Source organism: Ammodytes marinus (assembly GCF_949987685.1).
Source record: "Ammodytes marinus genome assembly, chromosome: 23".
NCBI classification, from domain to species: domain Eukaryota; kingdom Metazoa; phylum Chordata; class Actinopteri; order Uranoscopiformes; family Ammodytidae; genus Ammodytes; species Ammodytes marinus.
The window spans coordinates 15,416,054-15,438,948 of record NC_137227.1 but is presented as its reverse complement, the minus strand read 5'-3'; the positions used below and the strand labels follow the sequence as shown (position 1 = coordinate 15,438,948).

Genomic DNA, 22,895 nt, shown 5'->3' with positions numbered 1-22,895 from the left:
AAAACAGTGAATATCTCCTCGCAATCCGCTACCTGTCTGTACTGTGGGTGCGAGCTGAAAAAAAATCTGGTGTTAATACACAGCCTAGGCTCTCTAAACGGGCATCTTGGCTACAGTGGGCCCCTTTTGTTTACCTGCTCATTTACAGAGCCTAGGCTGTGTAATAAAACCAGATCTTTTTTCAGCTCCGATATGGATTTACAACATTCACGTCAAACAAATCTAGGTTGAATTGACAGCTGCTGAAGAGACAATTGATACTCATGTACACTTAGCTGTGATATTCAACCAGTCAATGTTTCTGTGCGATTGTGGGGTGTTATGTATTTTTTTCCCCCGTTGAAGTAAGAATAAAGACAGTAATCAGATGTAAAATCCTTGTTTTTGGAGAAAAAAAAACATTCACAGATGAAAGAAATTCAACAGACAGGCATAAATAAGTAACCATACAAATGGTGTAAATGCATTTTCTTCACAAAACTCACCTTCATAGCAGAAGAAGGGTTTAGTCTTGTTACATTCATCAGAGCCCCATTTGTAAGACTCCTTTGACACAGTGGCACAGGTCTTGTTGCTCTGTTCATTTTCAGAATCTCTCCAGTTTCTGAAAGAGGACGTGCTGCCATTAGCCCACCTCCAGGTGTCTCCGAACAGGCCGATCCACAATGTCTTTTCTTCATCGGTCTGGTATTTCTGGATGTGATTATTGATTAAATCCTGGGCTTCTTCTAACTGACTGAGTCCACTGATCAGGTCAGTGTGATGTTCCCTGCAGTAGTTCTGACCCTCAGTCCAGTTCATACTTGTATTAATCAAATGAAATTTGATATTGTGTAGATGTGTGTCTGTTGAGTACACAAAAAAAAACATCCATCACCATACATGTCTCAAAGTACATTACACGTGAATTAATTTAGTTGCATTTCATTCTCTTTTTTAGTTGCCAAAATTATACCAAACATTGATTCATTTCTCTAGATTCCAGCACAGCTCAGAATGTGGTAGAGTATTGGTGTATCATTGTGGATTTCTCAATGACATGAATAGTATTATGTGATTCAATGAGAAGGTGAAGCAGTATTAGCTACAAATCCTCACCATTGTAGCAGATGAATTTTTTAAGCTTTTGACAATTGTGGTCCTGCAATTTGTCCTTTACTATGACCACACAGTTCTCAGGAGGTTGGGCATTATTGGGTTCACCTTGGCCCCACTGAACCTCATCTGTATAATGCTCCACCCCTGGCAGAGACCAGTGCCAGGCCCTATTTCCTCCTGTTATGTTGTACAGCCCAATCCAGGCTTCGTCTTCATTCTCCATAGATGCTCTGAGTCTCTCCATGTCTTCCATGTCATACACTGTGGCCAGGTCTGTGTACGTTTCTCTACAATACTCTTTGGCATCATCCCAGGTCTCGCTCTTGTTAACAAAGTGGTACTCGTAGAGTTGACATGTGACAAGAGAGCACTGACCTAAAACCAGAAAAAAAGCTGCGATGTTGGACGAAGCGTGGCAAGCATTTTATACAGTATGTAAAACAAAATCAAGAGCACTCAGGGAGAAAACTATATTATATAATACTGTGTCCAAAACATTTCTATGAAAGTGTCCCTTCGTGTGGTTGAAACCCCCCTTGTGACAAACATGAAAGGTTGAAAAAAAATGCAAAGAGAGAGAGAGAGAGCGAGAGAGCGATAGAATAAACACATACACTGCAATTACAAAACTTCTGTTGTGTTGTGTTGTGTTGTGTTGTGTTGTGTTGTGTTGTGTTGTGTTGTGTTGTGTTGTGTTGTGTTGTGTTGTGTTGTGTTGTGTTGTGTTGTGTTGTGTTGTGTTGTGTTTGTGTGTTGTGCTGCTGGTAAGATGATCCACTTACCCATCAGAATGAGTACAAACAAACTCCACTGCATCTTTGTCACTGCTGGATGAAAGTTATGGCGACACTGGTTCTGTTGGATGAAACACAATTGAAAACTAATCGCATGTCAAGGTTAGAAAAAACTGCATCACTTCCTCCAGTCGACGAAGTCTAATAAGGAAAAGGGAATATACATATGATGCTAGGAAATATGCAAAACATAGTCAAACAAGAGCAAATAGTGCACCTTCATAAATGTTCTTTTAGCCCACGAAAGGTAATCATATTAATAAAATACAGATAACAGTGTTAGTTTGGATTACATGAGTACATAGTTAGGTTGTATATACAAGTCCGGTCTGAACTGGTAAAGACAGCTTTTAGCTTCAGTGTCTCTGGTTTCTGGTATTAAATAACTATATTGCACTTTCACCCACGTCATGTTATTTGCAGCCATTCTATCACTGTCTCCTTCTGATTAACTTGTTGGTTTCTTAGTAATCTGAATGCGATTTAACAAAATGTTAATTTAAAATGTATTTGATCTACTTTCAAATGTTTCAATGTGTTTTGCTCTTTTTATCAGCTTTTTGTGGGCTTGTACTTTGTCTATACTAATCTTTGTCGTTGTTTTTACTTTTACTTTACATTGTTTTGTTTTGTTTGACTCGACGTCATTCGAAATGAGGGTCACCCCTCAATGATCTCCCGAGTAAAAAAAGGTTGAATAAATGTACCCGTGATACTTGACATAGACCTTATTGTCATCAAAAAGTTGATTTTACATTGTTCAACGAGTGAAATAAAGGTAGTTCCATCAATTAAAAAAGACATATTTAATATGAACTTAAAATAAAATGCATAGCTGCAACAACAGTGTTATTATAAATGAAATACAATGTTAAATGAAAAAGCTAAATTCTTATCGACATGATTATATGTACAAAATGTTAAAGACAAGTACTGAAGGACAAATAGCTGCAAGAACCAATTGGTTAAACTGTACTGTACCTCCTTCAAACACACAAGAAGTAACACAGCAAAGTTCAAACATACATCTGGTGATTTCTTCGGTCTCCGCTTCCCTCTGATGTTGGGATGCCGACTGCTCTGCCTACACAGTGTTCTCTTGTAGACGCCTTTATATCAATGCATGCAAAAGTCTCACATCTCTGCCATGACCATATAAGTTATCATTTGGGTGTTTGCATAATTCAAAGGAAAAACAAACAGAGGTGGAACATGACTGCTGACTGCACAACAAGTTTTTTTCTGAACAATCTTTCTTTTACTTATGTTTTTTCTTCTAAAATGTGATATTTTTTTTACCTTTATTATTCAGCTCATGAAATGATGTGCTAATTCATTTAACTAATTTGCAGCCCCGCATTGCTTATGTCGAAATTAATAAAAGCTAATATACTTTCATGGGCTAAGTTTGTGATCACTATGGCAGATCACATGAAATTATATTGAATAAACTATATCGATCTATTTGACTCTATATCAAGATGTCTTTCCAGAATCTATGTAACCTTTTTAATAAGGAGGGTGTTAGTTGTAAAACTAGCAGAGGCTGGTATTGCGTCTACGGTGCCCACCATCTCTACCATTGTGTCCTTGAGCAAGACACTTAACCCCAAAAAACTGCTCCAGGGGCGCTGTACTGCGGCTGACCCTGCGCTCTGACCCCCTCCGAAGTGTGGTAACTTGAGAGGGGAGATGCGAAAAGACAAATTTCAATGTGCCTCGTGTACAACTGACAAATAAAGATAACTTAACTTAACTTTTTAAGTTGGATAATCAAAATAAATACAGTATTTTGACAGGAATACGTATAGTTAGAATGTAAAAAATCCCTCTGACACAACAAAAGCCTCGGTAGTTTTGACTGGAAAAACATCGTATTTGATTGCAATTCTTTAGCATACAGTAGTTGGTACAAATATATCACAGTACTAAGCAGACAAAATGTACATCACACAAAATGCAGCCTGTCCAAATAGTGCAGCTGAATTAAGTTTGGAAGAAAAGGGGAAGTTCCAGAAATTGGGATCCTAAGAAAAAACAATCTCACCTCCTCAGTTAGAATTTCTGTCACATCAGCAATTACTTTGTCCCATTATTCTTGTTATTTATGTCATTTCATTAGGATTCAATTATACAGCTGACACATCTGACAACATCAATAAAAACTATGTGCAAGCTATGTGAACATGCAGTCACATTATTTTACAATAGAATGATCATGCAAATATAAAATGAATGATTACGTTTTCCTCAGTAACATCTACAGTTGAAATCCTGGTATGTACAAATAATATTCCCAATGGTCGAAGTTACTTAGGCATGCATACCTAAGTGCCACAAGCTCTGGAACAAGTATCAAGTGAAGAGTCACATGTACCCTTTTTACCCTTTTTATTTTCTGCACACATTGCAGTAGCATTTTTCTTAAACTTAAGACATTGTTTTGATATGTTGTGTCTGTACATCCATTCCTGTAAGACCACATTCACTGGCAGTAGAAAGTGAGGACGTTCTGCTGGTTTCCTCTTATCAGCACCACAGGGCAGTGAAGGCCACAGGTCAGACTATCCAGCCAGGCCATGTACAAAGCACTGGGGCAGTCGCTGTGTGGAACAGGGAGGCTCCTTAAAAAACAAACAACACATCATTTACATGAACAGCAAGGACAAACGTTGCCCTTACTTGACCGGTGACTAAATGTTTACAGAAGTCACAAAGAGGCATGAGCATGCATATGACACCTGCAGCTCGCCTCACTAAAATGTCTCTGTTACTTTTCCAGTTGATTTTAAAATAACATTACTCACTTTTAAAGGCCCTGAACATTTCAACTGTGTACTCACACTAGAACTAGAGCAGCATGTTGTGAATTCCTCCTTATGATTTCGTTCAGCCTCACTTTTCTCTCAGACTGTGAAATAAAAGAATGACATTTTACAGAGTGAATGACATCAAAGTGGACGGCATGTTGTTGCAACAGTTGGACATGGTCGATTAATACACAGAGACACACACACACACACACACACACACACACACACACACACACACACACACACACACACACACACACACACACACACACACACACACACACACACCTTTTGTTTAAAGGCCTCAAACACTTTGTCCGATATTTTCCATGGGGTATTTTGTCTCCGTTCCTGACTGGGGACACTGTCCTGCTGTTCATCATATACCCTGAAGGGGGCGACACTGTCCACAAACCTACTCAGGCTGAGAAGAAGCAGAAAAAAAAGGATTCACGTTAGGCCTAAATACATTTCAGTCCACTACTTGAGTGAAAGATTACAGTTGTATGTCAACTTTGTTTTTTTGTCTTATTCTAAACATTTTATGGCATCATAGGATGTATGTGTCTGTCGACAAATACATGGGCCACAACTTGAAACTTACCACTCAAGTCGCCAGAGTCGGAAAAAGGTCCAACACTGCATGTAGTGGCTTTAATATTTTTAAATTTTGTTTATTCAAAATAACATGCCCTAAACCTGGGTTGGTGCAAGGCATTGAAAAGGCCAGCATGTCATTAAAGACGCATCCCTTCCTGGATCAGTATAAATGTTCAGTTTTCTGTATATGTTGGGAATTTTGAGAGTTTGGGACGTACTTCTTAGCAGTTGGACGCCTCTCACTGTCTGTCATGACTGTAACGTCGTTAAAATCCAAGCGAAACTGCTTCAGTAGAGCAATCATCCTGATAAGAAACAAAAAGAACATTTGTAGGAAATGTTTATTACAATTATTATTAATTAATACATTCATACTGTACATATCCGGGAGAAAAACCCACTCTTTTCGGCCTTCCTCCATGTTTTGTTCATCTCCTATGATGAAGACCCGGACCTTACTGTGGTGCCAGCGTTTCCTCCTGGTGAGCAGGTAAGGCACCAGCAGAGTCAGACCTTAGAAGAGAAGAAGAGGAGAATGACCACAGCAAAATGGCTCTCCCTTGGGCCCACTGATCATAATTGTAATACTTGACAGTTACGATAACTGAAACTACTATGTCATAACATCAAATCCACATTCAAAACTAGTGTATTTGGGCTCACCTCCATCGTCAGCTATCCAGTAGACGTCAATGGTCTTCTTCCTCTGGTCATTTTGAAACACTGTCGTTATCTGATCACTTTCATCTTTATCTGAGACTTCATCTGCATCTGCTGCAAGAGAAGGAAGAGTGAGGTGCGGGGCAATACATATATTTAATCAATATAATTTCACAAAGCAATAATGCACTCTGAGAGGTACCTGAGTTTAAGCATCTAGTCCATTATTCTAAACTGAAGTGCATTGTTAATATCTAATGTTGAGTCTAAGTTGTATAAGTTGAGGGGAATTTTGAGGACTCCATTAAATGGACATGTTGTATGTGCGTGGAAAACAACCCGTAACCTAATGTGCATGTTTTCTCACCTGATTCCTTCTCAGTAGATTGCTGGCCACCATTTTCCACACTTTCATCCGGCTCAAAGCCCCGGTTCACTGTAGGGGGAGACATTACACCTTTCACCATTGTTCTTTCTTGATTTATTACTATCCAAATATTTCCCGTTGTGGAAAAGCAAACAGAGATTTAAGAGGTGCAGAAGTTTTCAAACCTTCAAAATCAAACTGGTCAGAGATATCCAACCCATCCATCATCCTCAAGATACACAAACAGTAGTTGGAGTCAAAGGTGTCACTAGACAAAATATAAAGGCAACATAATAAGATACATTTAAGATGGGAGTTTTAAATAGAAAATGGTGACACAAATGTATTCATTCAGAAAATGATTGCAATGATTCCACCAAGCCAAACCTAATTAGGTCTAAAGATTTTCTTAAAAAAGAATGAATGTTATGATCATCATGAAGGAAGGATTTCGTAGAGAACTGTTGCATTGGAGTGCATACGTTTGAGCTATGTGTGCCTAATACTTTGGCAACTAAAAGTATGTCTCTCTTTAGCAGCACTTAGATGTTCATCACTAGAGTTCGGACCTAACTATGTGTACAAGTACGATCTACGTGAGTTTGTGGTGTGGTACAGTTCACAGCCTCAGTTCAAGCTTAGCAGTAATTACTTTTTGAAATGCTCAATGTTTCCGCACAATACAGAGAGCTGTGTTATCTTTCAATGCCAGTAAAACCGAGAAAGTCGTCTATAGTTTTATGTTTTTTTTTTGTTTTTTTTTAACTGCACTCACTATATGGTGTTGATATAGTCTTCAATGCTTTCAGGAGTACTGTCCCTCCAGTTTGTCTTGAAGCCAAGGACCAGAGTGTTGGGCTTCATCTTACCAAGACCAGAAGCCTTGAAAAAAACGTGTCAAATGAGAACAACAATTAAAACAGAATATGGAGCCGGATACATTCCCAGTATATGAGCTTGATTATTATTTTTCCACAGATAAACACTTCCCCAATAAGAGATGCTTCACCTGTAGCAAGTGTCGAGCTCCAACTCTGAGGCTGTCGGCAGTGAAAGGAATATAAAACGAGCGCACCTTCCTCTTGTTCATCCACTTCACCAACAAATCTGTGGCGTCCGGCGATCGAGTCTGCATGTCCAGCTCCTAGGAATTCAATGATATCTTTAAATTGAGAGATCTTAATGGAAGATGTAAGAAAAGCATGTTCAAGGTCATTTAAGATGACCTTCAAAAACACGCTGACGAAGAAGAAAAATGCTGGTGTAAGCATTTTCAGGATTGCATTAATTAGTTTAATACATTACAGGGATACAAGTGACTTTTTCAAAGACAAAATTATTGAGAGCCAATGACTGACCGTGATTATGTCTCCACAGATCATGAGGCTAATATTTTTGGTGAAGGAGCCGACAAAATCCACCAGGGCTGGTCGCTGGTTTGGTGGCCCAGTCAGGACTAGACACTGTGGTCTGATGGATCACATCAGAGAATACAAATGAGGGTCAATGCAATTGCCATTGATAATAACTTCTTACAGATACAATGTCATTCTTCTACTTAATGGGAAGCGTCACATCAAATTCCAGCTAAAAAGAGAGGAGTGGATATGCTTCTACAATATATTGGAATGTTTGAGATTGAGACATTGAGATTTAAAACGTTTTATACAAACAAACATCAACCGACGTGATTGTAGAATAACTGATTTTCATAATGTGAGATTTTTGGTCACTCACCGAAAATTCTTGACATGATCCTTGACACCGGACAGAGACATTGAGGATGACAAAGCCATGTTGTATGTACCTGCCTGGACTGACGAACCCCAGTTTACCTCTGTGGACGTGAAAACACATACAAAGGTAAGAGAGGGTGTAAAAATCAAACACTTCTGACTCATTCCATGCATTAATCTTAGGCCACTTTAGTCTTATCAGATCATAGTTTACTTTTCAAAAAATGTCCGATTTGTTTTTTGACTTACTTGGCTTGTTGTAGTTGACGTAGCCAAACAGGAAGAAGATGATGCAGAATGTGGCGAGGGCAGCCCACCAGGTGAACAGGAACATGAGCACCACAGAGATCACCGCTCCAAACAAAGCTGTCCATTTACTGTAGTAGTGAAATGAAGGCCTCCAACCTAAAGGGCGCAGTAAAAGGATTTCAGATTGCAAATGTAACCTCTTTTTTCACATAGTTATTCAAATGACCTCATATTCAAAAAACACATATTAGACAAAAAACAGTCCTAGTTATGTTCTTTCGATAGAGATTCAGGTACAGGGTTCCCCCGCTCTCGAATGTATAACATAATGGTTTTTCAAGATGAGTAAGATAAGGTAACTAAAACTAAAACATTTGTGGCCTTAGTATGTAAATGTAAATTGACCCTTGTTGCATGTCTCTATCTCTACCATTGTGTGTTGTGTTGTGTTATAGCCTACCAGGGGAGTTGGTGATTGAAGCATGAAAGCAGCTGAAGTTGATGAGGCTGTAGGAACACAGGAAGAAGTTGGAGATCAGGGCTGCTATGGTGTTCAGCTCGGCTGTTAAAGACACAGGACAGAGAAATCAAAAATGCATTACAAATTCCACAAAGAGATGAATCACAAATTCGTGAAAATGTATTTTCTTTTAATTGTTACAAAAAGAAAAACATTTCACCATACGTAAACAAATATGTGAATCAATTATTCCAATAACAGATCAGCAACCGTATTAAATCAAACCCACCAATGAGAATGAAGGCCACAGAAATGAGGTAGCAGAGTAAGTAGGCCCGGAGTGGCTCATCATTTTTCCCATAACCCTTTGCAAAGAATCCAATGTAGGGGTATATGTTGTCTCTGCAAAGACACTGGCAAATAAGGAAGAAAATATAAGCCTATTAAAACTCAAATATGCATCATGGTAGACTCTAGTACATTTATACATACTTTTGTGCATTCAGTACTTTAGAGGAAACATACCAACCTTCAAGGTGGTAGTATTGATGTCTGTATGACTTGATGTAGTGATGTCTTCCTACTTTTAAGGCTGTCTGGCCTTTCAACAATGTGATAAATCTTGAAAACTTAGTGTCCGAATTATACACAAGGGTCTACTACTCAAAAATAGTCAATGTGTCAAATGTGCCAGGTGTTTTGTTGGAAGCCACCTTACAATACAAGGAGTGATGATTAGATAGATGTAACAGGCAGCTTAACATCAGTTTGTGGCTGTGGTCTCTCACCTGAAAGACTTTTGGGGCAGAGACGAGGAAGCCGAGTGCGGACGACAAGCTGGCTGCAAAGACACCAGCAGTGATAAGGTAGTAGTAACCTGAAATTTGGCCCAGTACCTGGTCCAAATAGTCATCATAAAGAATGAGTATTAACATGATTGTATTTCATATTACAGATTTGAACAACAGGGTTATGAAAAAAATAAAAAAAACTCTCATTTCACAAAGCCAGTGAGATGTATCATACTATGATCTGGATTTGAATGGTACCTTTGAACTGTTTGCCAGGCCATATTCACAAGACTGTGAGTCGATGCACTTGGTGAAGTTCCAACCATAGTTGCATGCAAGACCCACACAGCCTTCAGTGATGTTTCCAGTCAGAATGTCAGTTATGTTACCAGAGGCATCCCTCACCACACACGCCGCTGAAGATCAAGGAAGATGTCAATATTATGATGTACAAATATGTTTATGTCTTGAGCATGTTGTTGGATCTCACATGTTGGATCATGAATGTTTCAGCCACTGTATTTTAAATATTACAAAAAATGTATCTACCAGCTCAGATAATCAAACCAATCATATGAGGTATATCAATACAATATAAAACCATGTTATATAGCTTACCAACTGTTATAGAGATAATTAGATAGCTGATTGTAGTCAAGATAATAGCCCATATGGTGCCTTTGGGGATAGCAGTAGCAGGGTCCTGCAAAAGAAAATATTAGACAATTGAGAATTCATGTAGTCATGCGATATAAGAGGTATCTCTCTGCTTTCCTTCTTTTCATACTTTGAGGTCTCCGGATATGTTGGCCCCAGACAGGATACCGATGGCGGATGGGAAGAAAATGGCAAACATCTGGAAAAAGTTGCCTTCAGGTCCTCTCCAGTCTGGTTTCAGGTTTGATATGAAGATATCACCTGATGACAGGCAACAAATATAAAGTCTGCCGTCCACGAATAACCATAAAGTTTACATTATAGTTCAAATCTAATGAGGATACAACTGGAGGAAATGCCAGGATTATTTCAAATGTTGGCTTTAGAAAATGGTGTTCTGGTCAGAAAGATGAAGTAATTTGTGTCTGTGCTTTTCTTTGTTATTTACCTTGTATTAACAAACAGCTGCAGATACATTCAGTTTTTTAAAGTAATACATTTATATAATCCCTATACATCAAGTAAAATAAGATGAGTTGTATACAATTTCTGGCACTAGTTTGTCCTGAAAAAGCCGGAACTCACTGCGGTATCCATAGATGCCCACGGCCTTTTTCTCTGGACTGGGAGGGATGATTGTGCCCACCAAGTAGTTAGCAAATGAGACAAGGAGAACTAAAAAGAAAAAAATCTGGGCCTAAGACAAAGAAAGAGAGATAACAAGAAATTGGGAAACACATATGATAGAGCAAAGGTCTGTAGGAGATTCATGAGCTAAATCTAAATAATAAAATGAGATGTTTCAGGATTTGCTCACCTTGGACTCCCACTCCATTCCAGCCAATGAAATGCACAGAAGAAATGTCACAGTGATCACACCTACAATACGAACGTCGTTGGTCGCATCGACCATGATGACACCAAACTCCTACAGATACAACCAAATCGTTCACAGATATGCAAAAAGTCAGAAATGAAATGTGTGTACATAGAGTGAGTTTTGGTCAAACAATAAAGTTAAGACTAATCGTAGGACCTTTGAAAAAAAAATTCTTTGTTCAAAGTCATATTAATATGCCTTTACAGTACTGATTATTCAGTTCAGCTCGAATAAATCTTTATATAGAGACACCTATAATAGTAGCCAACTATCATATATCTATTTTTGGAGCAGTGAAGCACAACAAGTACCAGTAATAGATCACGGACCACCTCTGCAAACCCAACAGTGTTAAGGGCACAGGCCAGAGCGTTGGCGAAAGAAAAGACCACCCCAATTGGTCCACCAATCTCAGGACCCAGGGAGCGAGAGATCATGAAATATGCCCCACCTGAAAACAATGGTCAACCAAGAGACAAGGAGAAAGATACAAGGTTGTTATCAAAGAATACTGTAGATGCAAATTACACACAATTGAGCTCACTTTGCACAGGTTTTGAGACACAGTTGGTGACTGACCTGAGATCACCTTCCCGTTGGTGGCGATGGCAGAGATAGAGAGGGCTGTCACTGAGGTTACTGTCACGGACATCAGGATAATAAGGCAGGTCAACACTGAGATAGGACAAATCAAAGTTCTTATTTTAACTATGAAACCCTATCAACTTATTTTATATTTATTTTAGGCTTCAAGGCCTGCTTCTCCATTTTAGCTAGTGGTATGGCCACATATAAGAGATGGATAAAAATGACTAATGGGCAGGGGGAATGAATGAAGCAAAAACTCACAAATGCCGGCCTGAGAAGTTATCAGAGATAGGCGCAGGAACAGGATGACTCCCCAAATATTCAGCATGCAACGAATCTGTGACAAAGGTCCAAAGAACTGTTAAAACAACTGAAAAAGCAGTGTATGATGTTTTTGACTTTGCAGTCTGTACTATGTGTAGGCTCACCATGACTCCAGTCACCCAGCCAAATCTAACAGGAGCCTTCTCCTGTGGACCTTGGGATATTTCATTTCCACTTTCTGTGTAAGGCAAACTGCTAACTCCAGAGTCTATGGGGGTTTCTGTCCCCTCCAGCTCCTGTAAAAAAACATTTTATTCAAAGAGGGAGATAGTAGAAAGACAGAACTGATTTCTAAATTGCACCATACAATAATATAGTGAAAACCTTATGATAATACAATATTTTGTAAGAATAATAATAAACCGTATGTATCCTTGGTTTGATAGAAGTTGCTCTTACATGTGGTTCCCAGAAGTGGGAAAACTTACATCAAATGACCTGCGGAGAGCCTCAAGGGAAGGTCGGGTCCTCTTCAGGTTTGGCAATGCGCCACCGTAATGTTCCAGCTGTGGCACCAGGTCTAATGTGCTGTAGAGGGAAGATCTCCTCAGTTCCACCCTTGAACCCTGGGGCTCTGATGCACTGTTAAAGCAGGTCCAAGCAAAGGTGTTATTTTAAAACACAAAGAAGAAATAACAGCAAATACTGCAGACCATGCTGCAGTAAATTCGCTAATTGTCTTGAAAAATGTGTGCCATGCCATTTAAATTGAAATAGTGAGGGTTATCACCATGTCTTATCTTTCACTACTTACCCAAATTATTTCAATGCTGAATGAGGCTTGGGGTTAACCGTCTCAGGAGAGCAAAAATGTAATTGTTGTTTACTTTTAATTGATTACTTCATTGCTTTTTTTCATTGTGTTGGCTTCATTTGAGTCAGTCTGTTTCGTAGGCCAATCAGGGATTACTAAAATAAACGTGTAATTGTGACTGATTCTTTAATATAGAACAAAGCATATACCACTTTAAAAAGGGACATTAGAAGTTTACAACACAAACCCTGGATCCCCATCCGAAACAACGATGGTTGGAAGAGTTTGCAGGTTCCCATTAGGTTGCTGGCTGCTGGCAACAGAATACTGTGGAGGTCCTTCCTCAAAGTGGACGCGAGGTGGAGGAGGCGGAAACCCATCACGTTTGGATGTTCGCTGCCCCATTGGCACGTCTTAGGGATTACTGTGCAACAGTGTGGGGGGAAAGGGCTGTCAAGAGCTTAATTGTAATTGTTAGCATCTTTTCATTATTTTTTGTGTCATACTATAAATATAAAAAAAAAAGTAATATGTTTTCACTTGGATGTAACTAAAACCTGATCTGCTAGCCTGTTTTTTACATACAATGCTGTAGTAGTCTCCAAAAGATCTCCTTTAAAAAAAAAACTAAACTAAATAATACTGTAATTTCTCTCCTATGGGAACATACAGTCAAAAGTTCTTATTCACTGACATTGATTCACACATGGGTACTCGTGTTTAACTAATTACTGGTGCAGACTGGTTACTGATTCATTAAAGTGTTGACGGCAATGGCAGTGTGTGAGCGTCTTTTATTTAAGATACTGAGCTTGTCCTCAATGCAGCTCCTTGACAAATAGTGAAAATGTCTTTTGATCTCAAGTGTAAGGATACATCATAACATTGTTTGCTAGTGATTTATTATTTGAGATTGTATTGTAAAAAAAATATATTTACTTCTAGTGAGACCAAAATACATTAATGTCAAATAATGCTAAAATTCAGGTAACCAATTCATAATAATACAAATGTAATGTAATCCAACCTCAAATGATAATGACACATAAAAAAACATTTAATTACTACAATATTAAGCAGACAATTAAAAGCAAAAACAAGTCGTACTCACACAGTTTCTTCTATCCCAGATGAATAAATTGTCAAACGATGGAATTTTTAGTCCTTTTTTCACACCACACTGTGACTCTTTACATTTATGCCTCCAGTGAGCTAGGGGACATCTCCTCCCATCTTCCTCAGCTTCCTGCCTCCCCCTCACACACACACACACACACACACACACACACACACACACACGCACACGCACACGCACACACACACACACACACACACACACACACGCTCATACACACACACACTAACACATTGTGTACACTTAAAACACCAATAAGATAATTTTGTATATTTAGTTTCTTTTTTTTCCAGGAAGGGATGTTTTTTGTTTTGTATCCGGCAGCAAAGTTTGGAGTAAAGAGATGAGCATGTGGGCTGTTCTTGGTGTCTGACTCAACCTACATACTTTCGGAACTGTTGACTGTACATGACTTGTAATGTTTACGTCAATAATACAGCGGAAGGAACTCCAGGCCCCCCTCTGCTTTCGTGAGGTACACACAAATAAATAGTATGAGGTCCTCCTCTCTTCTTATCTATTATATTCTATTTCTAACCTTTGCAAACTCCTCAGCAGGGACTCATTCTGAAAGACCATTTCAGTAGTCAAATGTCTCTTTAAAGGCCTACTTCACACATAGGATCTCAGAATTCAATACACCTTCATATTCCCACCGGTGAAGTAGGCCTTTAAAGATTCCAAACAATGTAATTCAATATCTATTCAAAAACCAGCAAATAATTATCCTCTAGTGTTGTTTTTACAACAGATAGAGGTCAATAAGAATTTGACTCCTAGCATTCACACACACACACACACACACACACACACACACACACACACACACACACACACACATAAAATAAGATATGTGATAGAACATATTGTATTTTACTACATAGCCAAATAGAATATCATATACACTATTCAGCCTAGGGAAAACTAATTTGAAAGCATAGCTTCACTAACTATCGGGGTCAGCCCTATGTTCCCACATTTCTAAGGAATTCTTTTTTCACAAAATATTTGAAAATTAGGCCCTTTGTTCCCAGACACACTCCCGTGGGAACAAAGGGCTTCATTTTGAAATAATCTTAGAAGTGTGGGAACATAGGGATGTGGGAATATAGGGCTGTGGGGAACCTGGGCATGCTCCCTAACTACCAATGATTTCACACTGGAAGAAGCTGAACTATGGTAAAGCTTCCCTAAGGAGTAATCTAGTTTGAGTACTGTAACTAAAACTTCTTAGAAGATGTAAACGTTGTTCAAACTACTTTGTAAAAAATGATGTACATGTGATTTGAAATTATAACAGAATATAATACAAAAAAGTCACATGTCAGCAAAAATGTAATTATACTTAGTGTAGTATTTGTTTTGTCATTGAAGGTTCAATTAGAAAAGCAATGGTAAAATGAAATACATTTTCATAGTAGGGGAGAACGGAGGAATGCGAGCCATCGGGTAATGAGAGACACCCCCTGTATCTAGGCAATGGAACACATTTTTGGCCATGTGAGATATATGTTTTCAAGCCCCTCTCATTTCCCATTGGCCATGAAAGAGAGGACCTCATGGTGATGTTGTAAGCATGTTTTTTTCACAAAAAATTCTTTTTTGCATGTAAAAGTAAATTTTCTTGCTGTCAACTTAATCGATTGATTCAGGTAGAACAACTTCTATCATACATGTTGATGAACTGCCAACATATGAAACCATGTGATGATGATAACTGAAGATTAGCCTGATTTGCTGAGAGAGTTAGTTTTTTCTCAAATTGTGGCAGTGGGGTAAAGTGAGACAAATGCTGTGGGGTAAAGTGAGACAGTGTTTGTGCCCTCTTTTAATGAATCCATTATATTTGAGGTAGCAAGGTGACTAGTTTGAATAATACAAAAGACAATGTGGGCTGGAGGTGGGGGTTGAATGGTTATAGGGGTGTCAACAAGGGCATGGTTTGGCACGTATGTGTGTGGGGGAAAGGAGAGTGACCTTTAACATCAATAGACTGTCTTTATTTAATGAATGATCCCAATAAAACAAATGCAGAAAAATATTAATCAAATACTCAAAAGATGGAAAATGAAAGCTGGGTCTAGTCATGTGTTCTGAGTCCCAGGCTGTTCTAGCTGGTTCTGATTGTTCTTTGCTCTGACCCCCAGACACTAGCTGGCTCTAAGGGTCCTGTGTTCCGACCCCCAGACTGTGTTTTAATCTAACTGGTTCTATCTGTCATTTGAATGTTAATTATTGAATATTAATTATATGGTGTAATTGATCAGAGTTACTTTCAAGTGTTTAGAAAATGTTTTTCTTAATTGACCAAACCCCATGATTCTGTTACTAGTCTGACATTAGTTTTGGAATATTTGGTTTTCAATCTAGCTGTCAGGATTCTAGCTGTTACAACATGTGTTGTTATGGTAGTTTCAGAGTGGAAAAGTAAGTGAATCAGTTTACCCCCTTGATCTCTCTGGTCTGTCTCAGTTTACCCCACAGCTGGGGTAAACTGAGACAGAAGACTATTTTCACTGCCCTTTCTAGGAAACATCCTGAATTAATGGGAAATATGTAATATTGACTGATAAATCCTTTTAGCTCCCTTAGAGGGGAGCAAATGTAAAAAGTGCCTCACATTATCCCGTTCTCCCCTACTTTATTTATAGATTTTCAGAAAATATGCATAAAAACAAGATCATTATCATGACAATAGATACATGGTAATACATAAATATGTTTCCAGGGACTTTGTCACAGTTGGAACCACAACAATCGGACAGACCTGTGCCAAGTATATATAAAGAGTGCATGCCCACATACCCACTTAAGACACACACCTGTTTTGTACACACTTCCACAAGGCCACTTATGTCATGTTACAGCCCGCCAAAAGAGGCTGTCAATAACAAGACATATAACAAAACAACAGTTGTAGGTCATTAAGGCATTGCCATTTCCTACAACCTCAGTTGTTTTAGTTGAAAGGTGCTATGTTATTTCTGAGAAAGACAGAGCCATTCCTTTCCATTTTTTGCCTAATCAAGTTGTTGTTTTTTGTTGTAGAAAAACCATCAGTAAACAAGGGAAATATAGGGAGGTCTCAAAACTCAAATATGTAGGCTTTTTAAAGATGAAAATTGAATTGAATAAACTAAAATCCAGCAAACTACCCCTTTAATAAAGAAACTGTTGTAATGTTAGCACAATTTACCTTTTGGTTTAAGAAAAATAGGCTATATTAGATATCAAACTGAATGACTTCCTTATGGTGGAATCTCCTTGCAGTACATTACTCATATAGTGCCAGAACCCAGCTATTATTAAACCGGTTCCTTTGACTGCACGCTACATGCTCACAATGCCATTGTGCCCTGGTCAAAGTAACTCACGACACCCACACTGGTAGAAGAATCGCTAAGGTAGGAGTCTACGCAGTCTTTTTTCCAAAATGAACGAGTTGTAAAAGACTCTACTAACAATAGTAAGTGTGTTCTGTTGTATGCCATGCCTACTGACAAATAGTGAGTGCTTTTTAAATATGTTCATTTTCAGAATTGGATATAACTCTTCATATATTGCCTTCTGTGGAGTATGAGGCCAGGCAGATAATCAGAATTGTACAACAAAGCAAAGTTTGGGTATTGTTTGTGTATTGCTATGACATGTTTTTTGTCATTTCCTGAGAACTTGGTAGTGTCTGTCACAACAACACTGTAGTGTAAACAGTTCATTTTGTTGGTGAGGTTATATTTAGAAAGCGTAAAAGACACCTCAGGGATCATAAGGGCAATCAATTTGTACGTCTGTCAAAGTAAATGAGGGCAATGACAATGTATGTGACATTTCCAGGAATGCAGTGTTCACACTTCTCCCCTTACTTCTTTCTTTCTCTGTACAATACCCTCTCAAAGGAAATAACTGGTCGTGGTGTGTGCGTCGAGACAAGACGGTGTGCCAAGTGTCATATCAACACACTGTGGATAGAAGCTAGGGGAAGAAAAACAAATATGGATCAAATTGGGCGAAAAGGAACACCTAGAGCTCTGCTCCAAAACCAGAAATATGGTACACATCAGCTCATTTGCCATTCCCCTTCAACTCTCCAAAAGGACCCAGATCTCTTCTCTTACATCCTAACCTCACACTCGGACACCCTCTTTACATGTCTACATGGCTTCAAAGAAGACAAAGTACTCCTGGACTGCATTTCTGACTTCCAAGGCACCTCCCTCCAAGCCCACAGACTTGTGCTGGCAGCTGCCAGTCAAACCCCTGATGCATTTTTTTGCTCAAAACTCAAATTTGGGCTTGGAGTGGATGAGATAGCCCACCATATGACCCCAATTGGGTTAGGGGCTGTTCTGGACTTTGCGTATTGTGGAGATATACCCATGGACTTGAGCAAAGAGGAGATCTTGGAGGAGGTCCTGAATGCCTGCAGGGGTCTAGAGATGGAAAGGCTGAGGCGAAGGTGTTCCTCAAAGGTCCTGACCTCTTCATCCTCAGAGCGAGAGAAGAGCTTGGCCGTCATCAATGACATGTGGGAGAGGGGTGTCGGTTGTGACATCACGATACAAGCAGAGAGTGGAGAGAGCTACCCAGGTAAAAGACAACCAAAAAATGTATTGTCCTCACCAGAGGACAGGTCCAGGTTTAATCTTTAGGATTTGACGAACCAGTTAAGGGGATTTCCTCTGTGTGGTTCTGCTGTCAACTTTTATTATTTTAATTTTTATTATTAATTAGTGTCCAATGTGAGTACGACAATGATATAGAAGTGCAATGCTGAAACAGTGGAGTATTGTTTGAACTACTTCATAAGCTGTAAAATCTCAAGCAGAATAAATAGAATTTACAGAATTTCTGCAGTGATAGATATGGCTGGTGAATGAAGAATATCTCATTAGACATATACATAATTAAACACCCACATTTGGAAACAGCCTCAACTTTTTTGTAATCCCTCTTTGTGAGACCTTTTCCCATCCTCATTCATCCTTGTACCACCCCTTTGTCTTTGTTCTACCCTTATCTCTCAGCACACCGCGTGGTGTTAGCAGCAGGTGGGGACTATTTCCGGGCACTGCTCTGCGGAGGGCTACGGGAGTCCAGCGAGGACGTTGTGTGCCTCTACGGGGTTGCATCCTGGATCATTGAATCCATACTCGTCTTCATCTACACGGGTCAGCTCAAACTGGGCTGGAGCCAGATTTGGGAACTCACAGATGCAATGTTTCAGTTCCAGCTGCAGGGGGCGCTCTCGCTTTGCATGGACTTCCTGAATGTAAGAATGGATGAGAGCAGCTGTCTGGACGTGCTGGTTCTGGCTGAGTCCTATGGGCTGGTTCAGCTGGGGCAAGCTGCAGAGGACTACACCCTGGCCCACTTCCAGTGCATCTCTGCTGGGGAGAAGTTCAATGATGTCCCTTGTTCACTCCTGGACAAGTTGCTTGAGAGGGACTCATTGTGTGTAGAGAGTGAGGTAATACATTTTTTATATCTGTGGAAGTACATGTAGGTCGACTCAAGTATTTAAATTGTATGCTACTTTATACTTATACTCATTATATATAGGACTGTTTCAGCTATAAGTAATCTACAGATGAAATAGTTACATTAAAACACATCTTACCAATTTAATTACTAAAGATTTAACTGGTTACCAACCAGATGTATCTTGTGATGTAACCCCTTAACCTGTTGTGATTTGTTGATTTTCTTCTTTTTATATAGCATTTAAATATATTTTTAAAGGTTTAACAAAGAAGTTCATTGCATATTTCTATTGTACCTATTGTTCACAGGTGAACAGTAAATACAACTTTAAATCGTTGACCAAACAACAGGATTTCAGACCACTGCAAAGGATTTGAAAATCTTTAACTTTGGCGACACCTTGTGGTACACACAAGCAGGACCCTCCGGCAGAAGACAACTGCTGGTTCCAGCATTTTCAATGAAGATTTGCTGTTCTCATTTAATTTCAAAACATTTAAAATGGTATGCTTTTTGGACTTTTAACTGTCTTGAGGAAAAATTGAAAAAGGAAAAAACAAATCCACAAATTATAAAATAAATCTTCCATATCTCGCTCTTGGTCATTCCTATACGTCATGTCTTATATTGACATTTGACAAATTTAGAAATTTTAACAAAGTAGAAAGTGAAATAACATGAATTTCCCTTCTTCATACTTAGATAGTGGTGTTCAGAGCAGTGACGAGCTGGGTTGAGGACAACCCTACAGAGAGACTACCAGTTCTGCCAGGCCTCCTCTGCCGTGTCCGCCTCCCACTGCTCAGCTTCCCTGAGCTGCAGGAGGCCCTGAGCTGCAGCCTGCTCTACCAGAGCCCTGGGACCACAGGATCGCTGGAGGACCTCCAAAGCCTCCTGGAGGGGGACTACAAAGGACCCCATGGCCGACCTCGCACCACAAACCATGTACTAAAACAACCTGCATTTGAACACATTTAAAATCATCGTATATCTCTATATGTGGAGATAGATAAAATGCATTTTAATATAATTTTTTTAAATTCTTACTGTTGATATCTTTAAAAGGTAAGTACATCTAGAAACAGATTTGATTCTCATGCTTCAGAAATACTTTACACCTTAATTTAGGCCCTGGTTCTGGTTGGTGGAGACACTGTTGATGGCGAATTCATGAAGAGGGTTCCCAGCAACACCTTGTGGTTGGCTCAGCAGTTTCAACGTGGACCCGATCTGATTAGAAGCGTAGAGTGGAGGCAATACGCCAAGCTCCCTGAACCGCCCCGTTTCAGGCACAGCATTTGCCTCCTCAACAACAAGCTGTATGTTCTAGGAGGACGCAAGTACTACGGAAGGCTGGATATCCTCAAATCTGTGTTGAGGTTAGGCTGTATGTGTGTGGGTAGCAACATGAAAAATGTTTGAAAATGCCTTTCCTTGATCCTTCAGTTTTTACTAGTTCTACCATTTTTTTGATACTAAAACTCTTTAGGAAATCTACCTACATTTAACTAATTTCTTTTGTTGAGATAACTTAGCATTTATATGTAATGTAACTTCAGGTTTTCAGTTCTACATGACTGACTTTGTTTTGTTTGTTATCTGTATGACAGATCATTAGTTGGCAAAACTATTATTTTTGACAAAATGGGGGAAAGTTTGACTCACCCATGCCTGTGACTCAATATCCTTCTGCAAAGTTTGTGGTAAAAGTTGCTCTAGCTGCTAGGGATTGGTTTTGTGGGTTAAAAGGTGGATTTCAAAGTTTCTACATCCCAAATTGTAACACAGTCCAAAAGATAAGAATCTTTTCAGGATATTTTCGGTGTTGATCCCGGAATCTCCCAGGGGCTCGGAACCCCCCCCCCCCGTCTCCAAAACGCTCCTTCCAACACGGTTATGTAACGTCCTGTTTGGTATTATGAAAGGTGAGTTCACTTTTTCAAAAATTTGACATGTTAAGGGAGCTTTTGAGTGCTATAGCGAAGTCAGAGACCAATCAAGCATCAGCTACCATCAGTTAAAAGACGACTCCTCACTGTATACATTAACAGTCTTGTTAACAGTCTTGTTGGAACTGAAATGTCAGTATATTTCTGTTGCAATCAAGTTTCATTCTCTATCCAGAGTCCCGTTCTCTGTTCTCAGACAGTATTGTCCCCTCTCTGTAGGTTTGACCCGTCCACGTGTAAATGGGAACTAGTACCTGACATGCTGAGTCAAAGGGACTACTTTTCTGCCGTGTGTCTGGGCGGTAAGATCTACGTTTTGGGGGGTAACCAAGACGACAGCCAATACCTGGATGCTGTGGAGTGCTACGATCCTGAGGAGAACACCTGGAGGTTCATTATTACACTTACAAAACCTTAAGAGCTGGGTTTTAGCTCTACAGTCGGCACTAGCTACATTTATTCTGCCCTCTTATTTAGTCTTATTTGGCAAGAATTCCAAACTTACTTGCCTTTATTATCCTAACTGTCCTTTTATCTAGACTAATTCTACAGTTTATGCAGAAATAAAACCTGACCAGTGACCTGGATAATCTGATCTGCCTGAGGATATGAGTCGGTATGAGGATTGGTGATGCCTATTATCCAGAAAGTGAATTACAGAACTATCTCTTGTAACTAGTGTAACTGATTGTATTCTAAAGGCTGGTGAATTTTTCAGACAACATTTTCAGAAGTAAATATCAACCTTTGGGAGAGATCTGAACATTCTGAAGGTTACAATTATTTAGCCCTTAATTACATGGAAGAGTTTAATATGTTTACATTATTTAAAACAATGGTGGAACAACTTGTCTCACTTAGAAGCCCCTTGAGCAGAACTTTATGGAAAAGATACCCTTGTTCTCCTGGTAACCTATCTCTTCCCTTGCAGACAGGCTCACCCTATGGACAGGGCTATGTGTGGCCATGCTGCAGCTGTACTGGATGGAAAGATCTACATCTCTGGAGGCTGTGACACCAATCAGCACTACGTTCCCTTTATGTGGCACTATGATCCTTCCGAAGGCTGTTCCTCCAGAGCGCACATGACTGTGGGAGCGGGGCGTGCAGGCCATATCATGTTAGCCATGGGGAGGGGGTTAGTGGTCGCTGGAGGACTGCACCAGCTCTTGACGAGCTCTGAAGACCAGTTGCTCTGTGAGGTGTATGACCCCACACGTGACTCCTGGTCCTCCATCCCCGCTATGCCTCGACCTCATGTGTCACCAGGTGCAACTGTACATAATGGAAAGTTATACGTGGTGGGTGGATATTCAGCAAGCACAACGAAGGCAATCAACTGGTTGCATTGCTACGACCCCATGCAGGGGTGCTGGGAAGCCCTGGGGACTATGCCACATCCATACACAGATTTGGCAGCTTGTTCCTTGTTGGTTCCTGACCTGGGTGATAAGCATTGAAGTCTTTTATTTAAGTACTGGTTGATTGATTTGTTACATTTTGTGAACTGTAGGATAGAGTGTTTTTGGGGTTTGGCAAGTCTGCCTTAATTTTTACTT

At 39.6% G+C, this 22,895-nt stretch overlaps 2 protein-coding genes across 2 annotated transcripts; one reads left to right on the top strand and one right to left on the bottom strand.

The window, feature by feature from the left end:
• Window positions 1–4,377: 4,377 nt before the first annotated feature.
• LOC307269523 (solute carrier family 12 member 3-like) lies at window positions 4,378–13,176 on the bottom strand (the record flags this gene model as incomplete). The annotated part of the gene is made up of 27 exons (XM_080052497.1): window positions 4,378–4,516; window positions 4,736–4,803; window positions 4,994–5,129; window positions 5,524–5,610; window positions 5,707–5,818; window positions 5,969–6,076; window positions 6,333–6,401; window positions 6,518–6,600; window positions 7,108–7,214; window positions 7,342–7,476; window positions 7,691–7,802; window positions 8,070–8,169; window positions 8,318–8,473; window positions 8,778–8,879; window positions 9,067–9,190; window positions 9,566–9,673; window positions 9,827–9,984; window positions 10,187–10,271; window positions 10,356–10,486; window positions 10,811–10,922; window positions 11,043–11,153; window positions 11,417–11,556; window positions 11,685–11,780; window positions 11,955–12,030; window positions 12,122–12,253; window positions 12,446–12,599; window positions 13,019–13,176. The coding sequence occupies 27 exons, from the start codon at window positions 13,174–13,176 to the stop codon at window positions 4,378–4,380; spliced, it is 3,099 nt and encodes a 1,032-aa protein (XP_079908623.1).
• Window positions 13,177–17,898: 4,722 nt separating this feature from the next.
• On the top strand, window positions 17,899–22,796 carry LOC307269522 (kelch-like protein 9; the record flags this gene model as incomplete). Its single annotated transcript, XM_080052496.1, has 6 exons — window positions 17,899–18,493; window positions 18,931–19,373; window positions 20,090–20,332; window positions 20,516–20,758; window positions 21,533–21,726; window positions 22,268–22,796. The coding sequence occupies 6 exons, from the start codon at window positions 17,899–17,901 to the stop codon at window positions 22,794–22,796; spliced, it is 2,247 nt and encodes a 748-aa protein (XP_079908622.1).
• Between the last annotated feature and the right edge of the window lie 99 nt (window positions 22,797–22,895).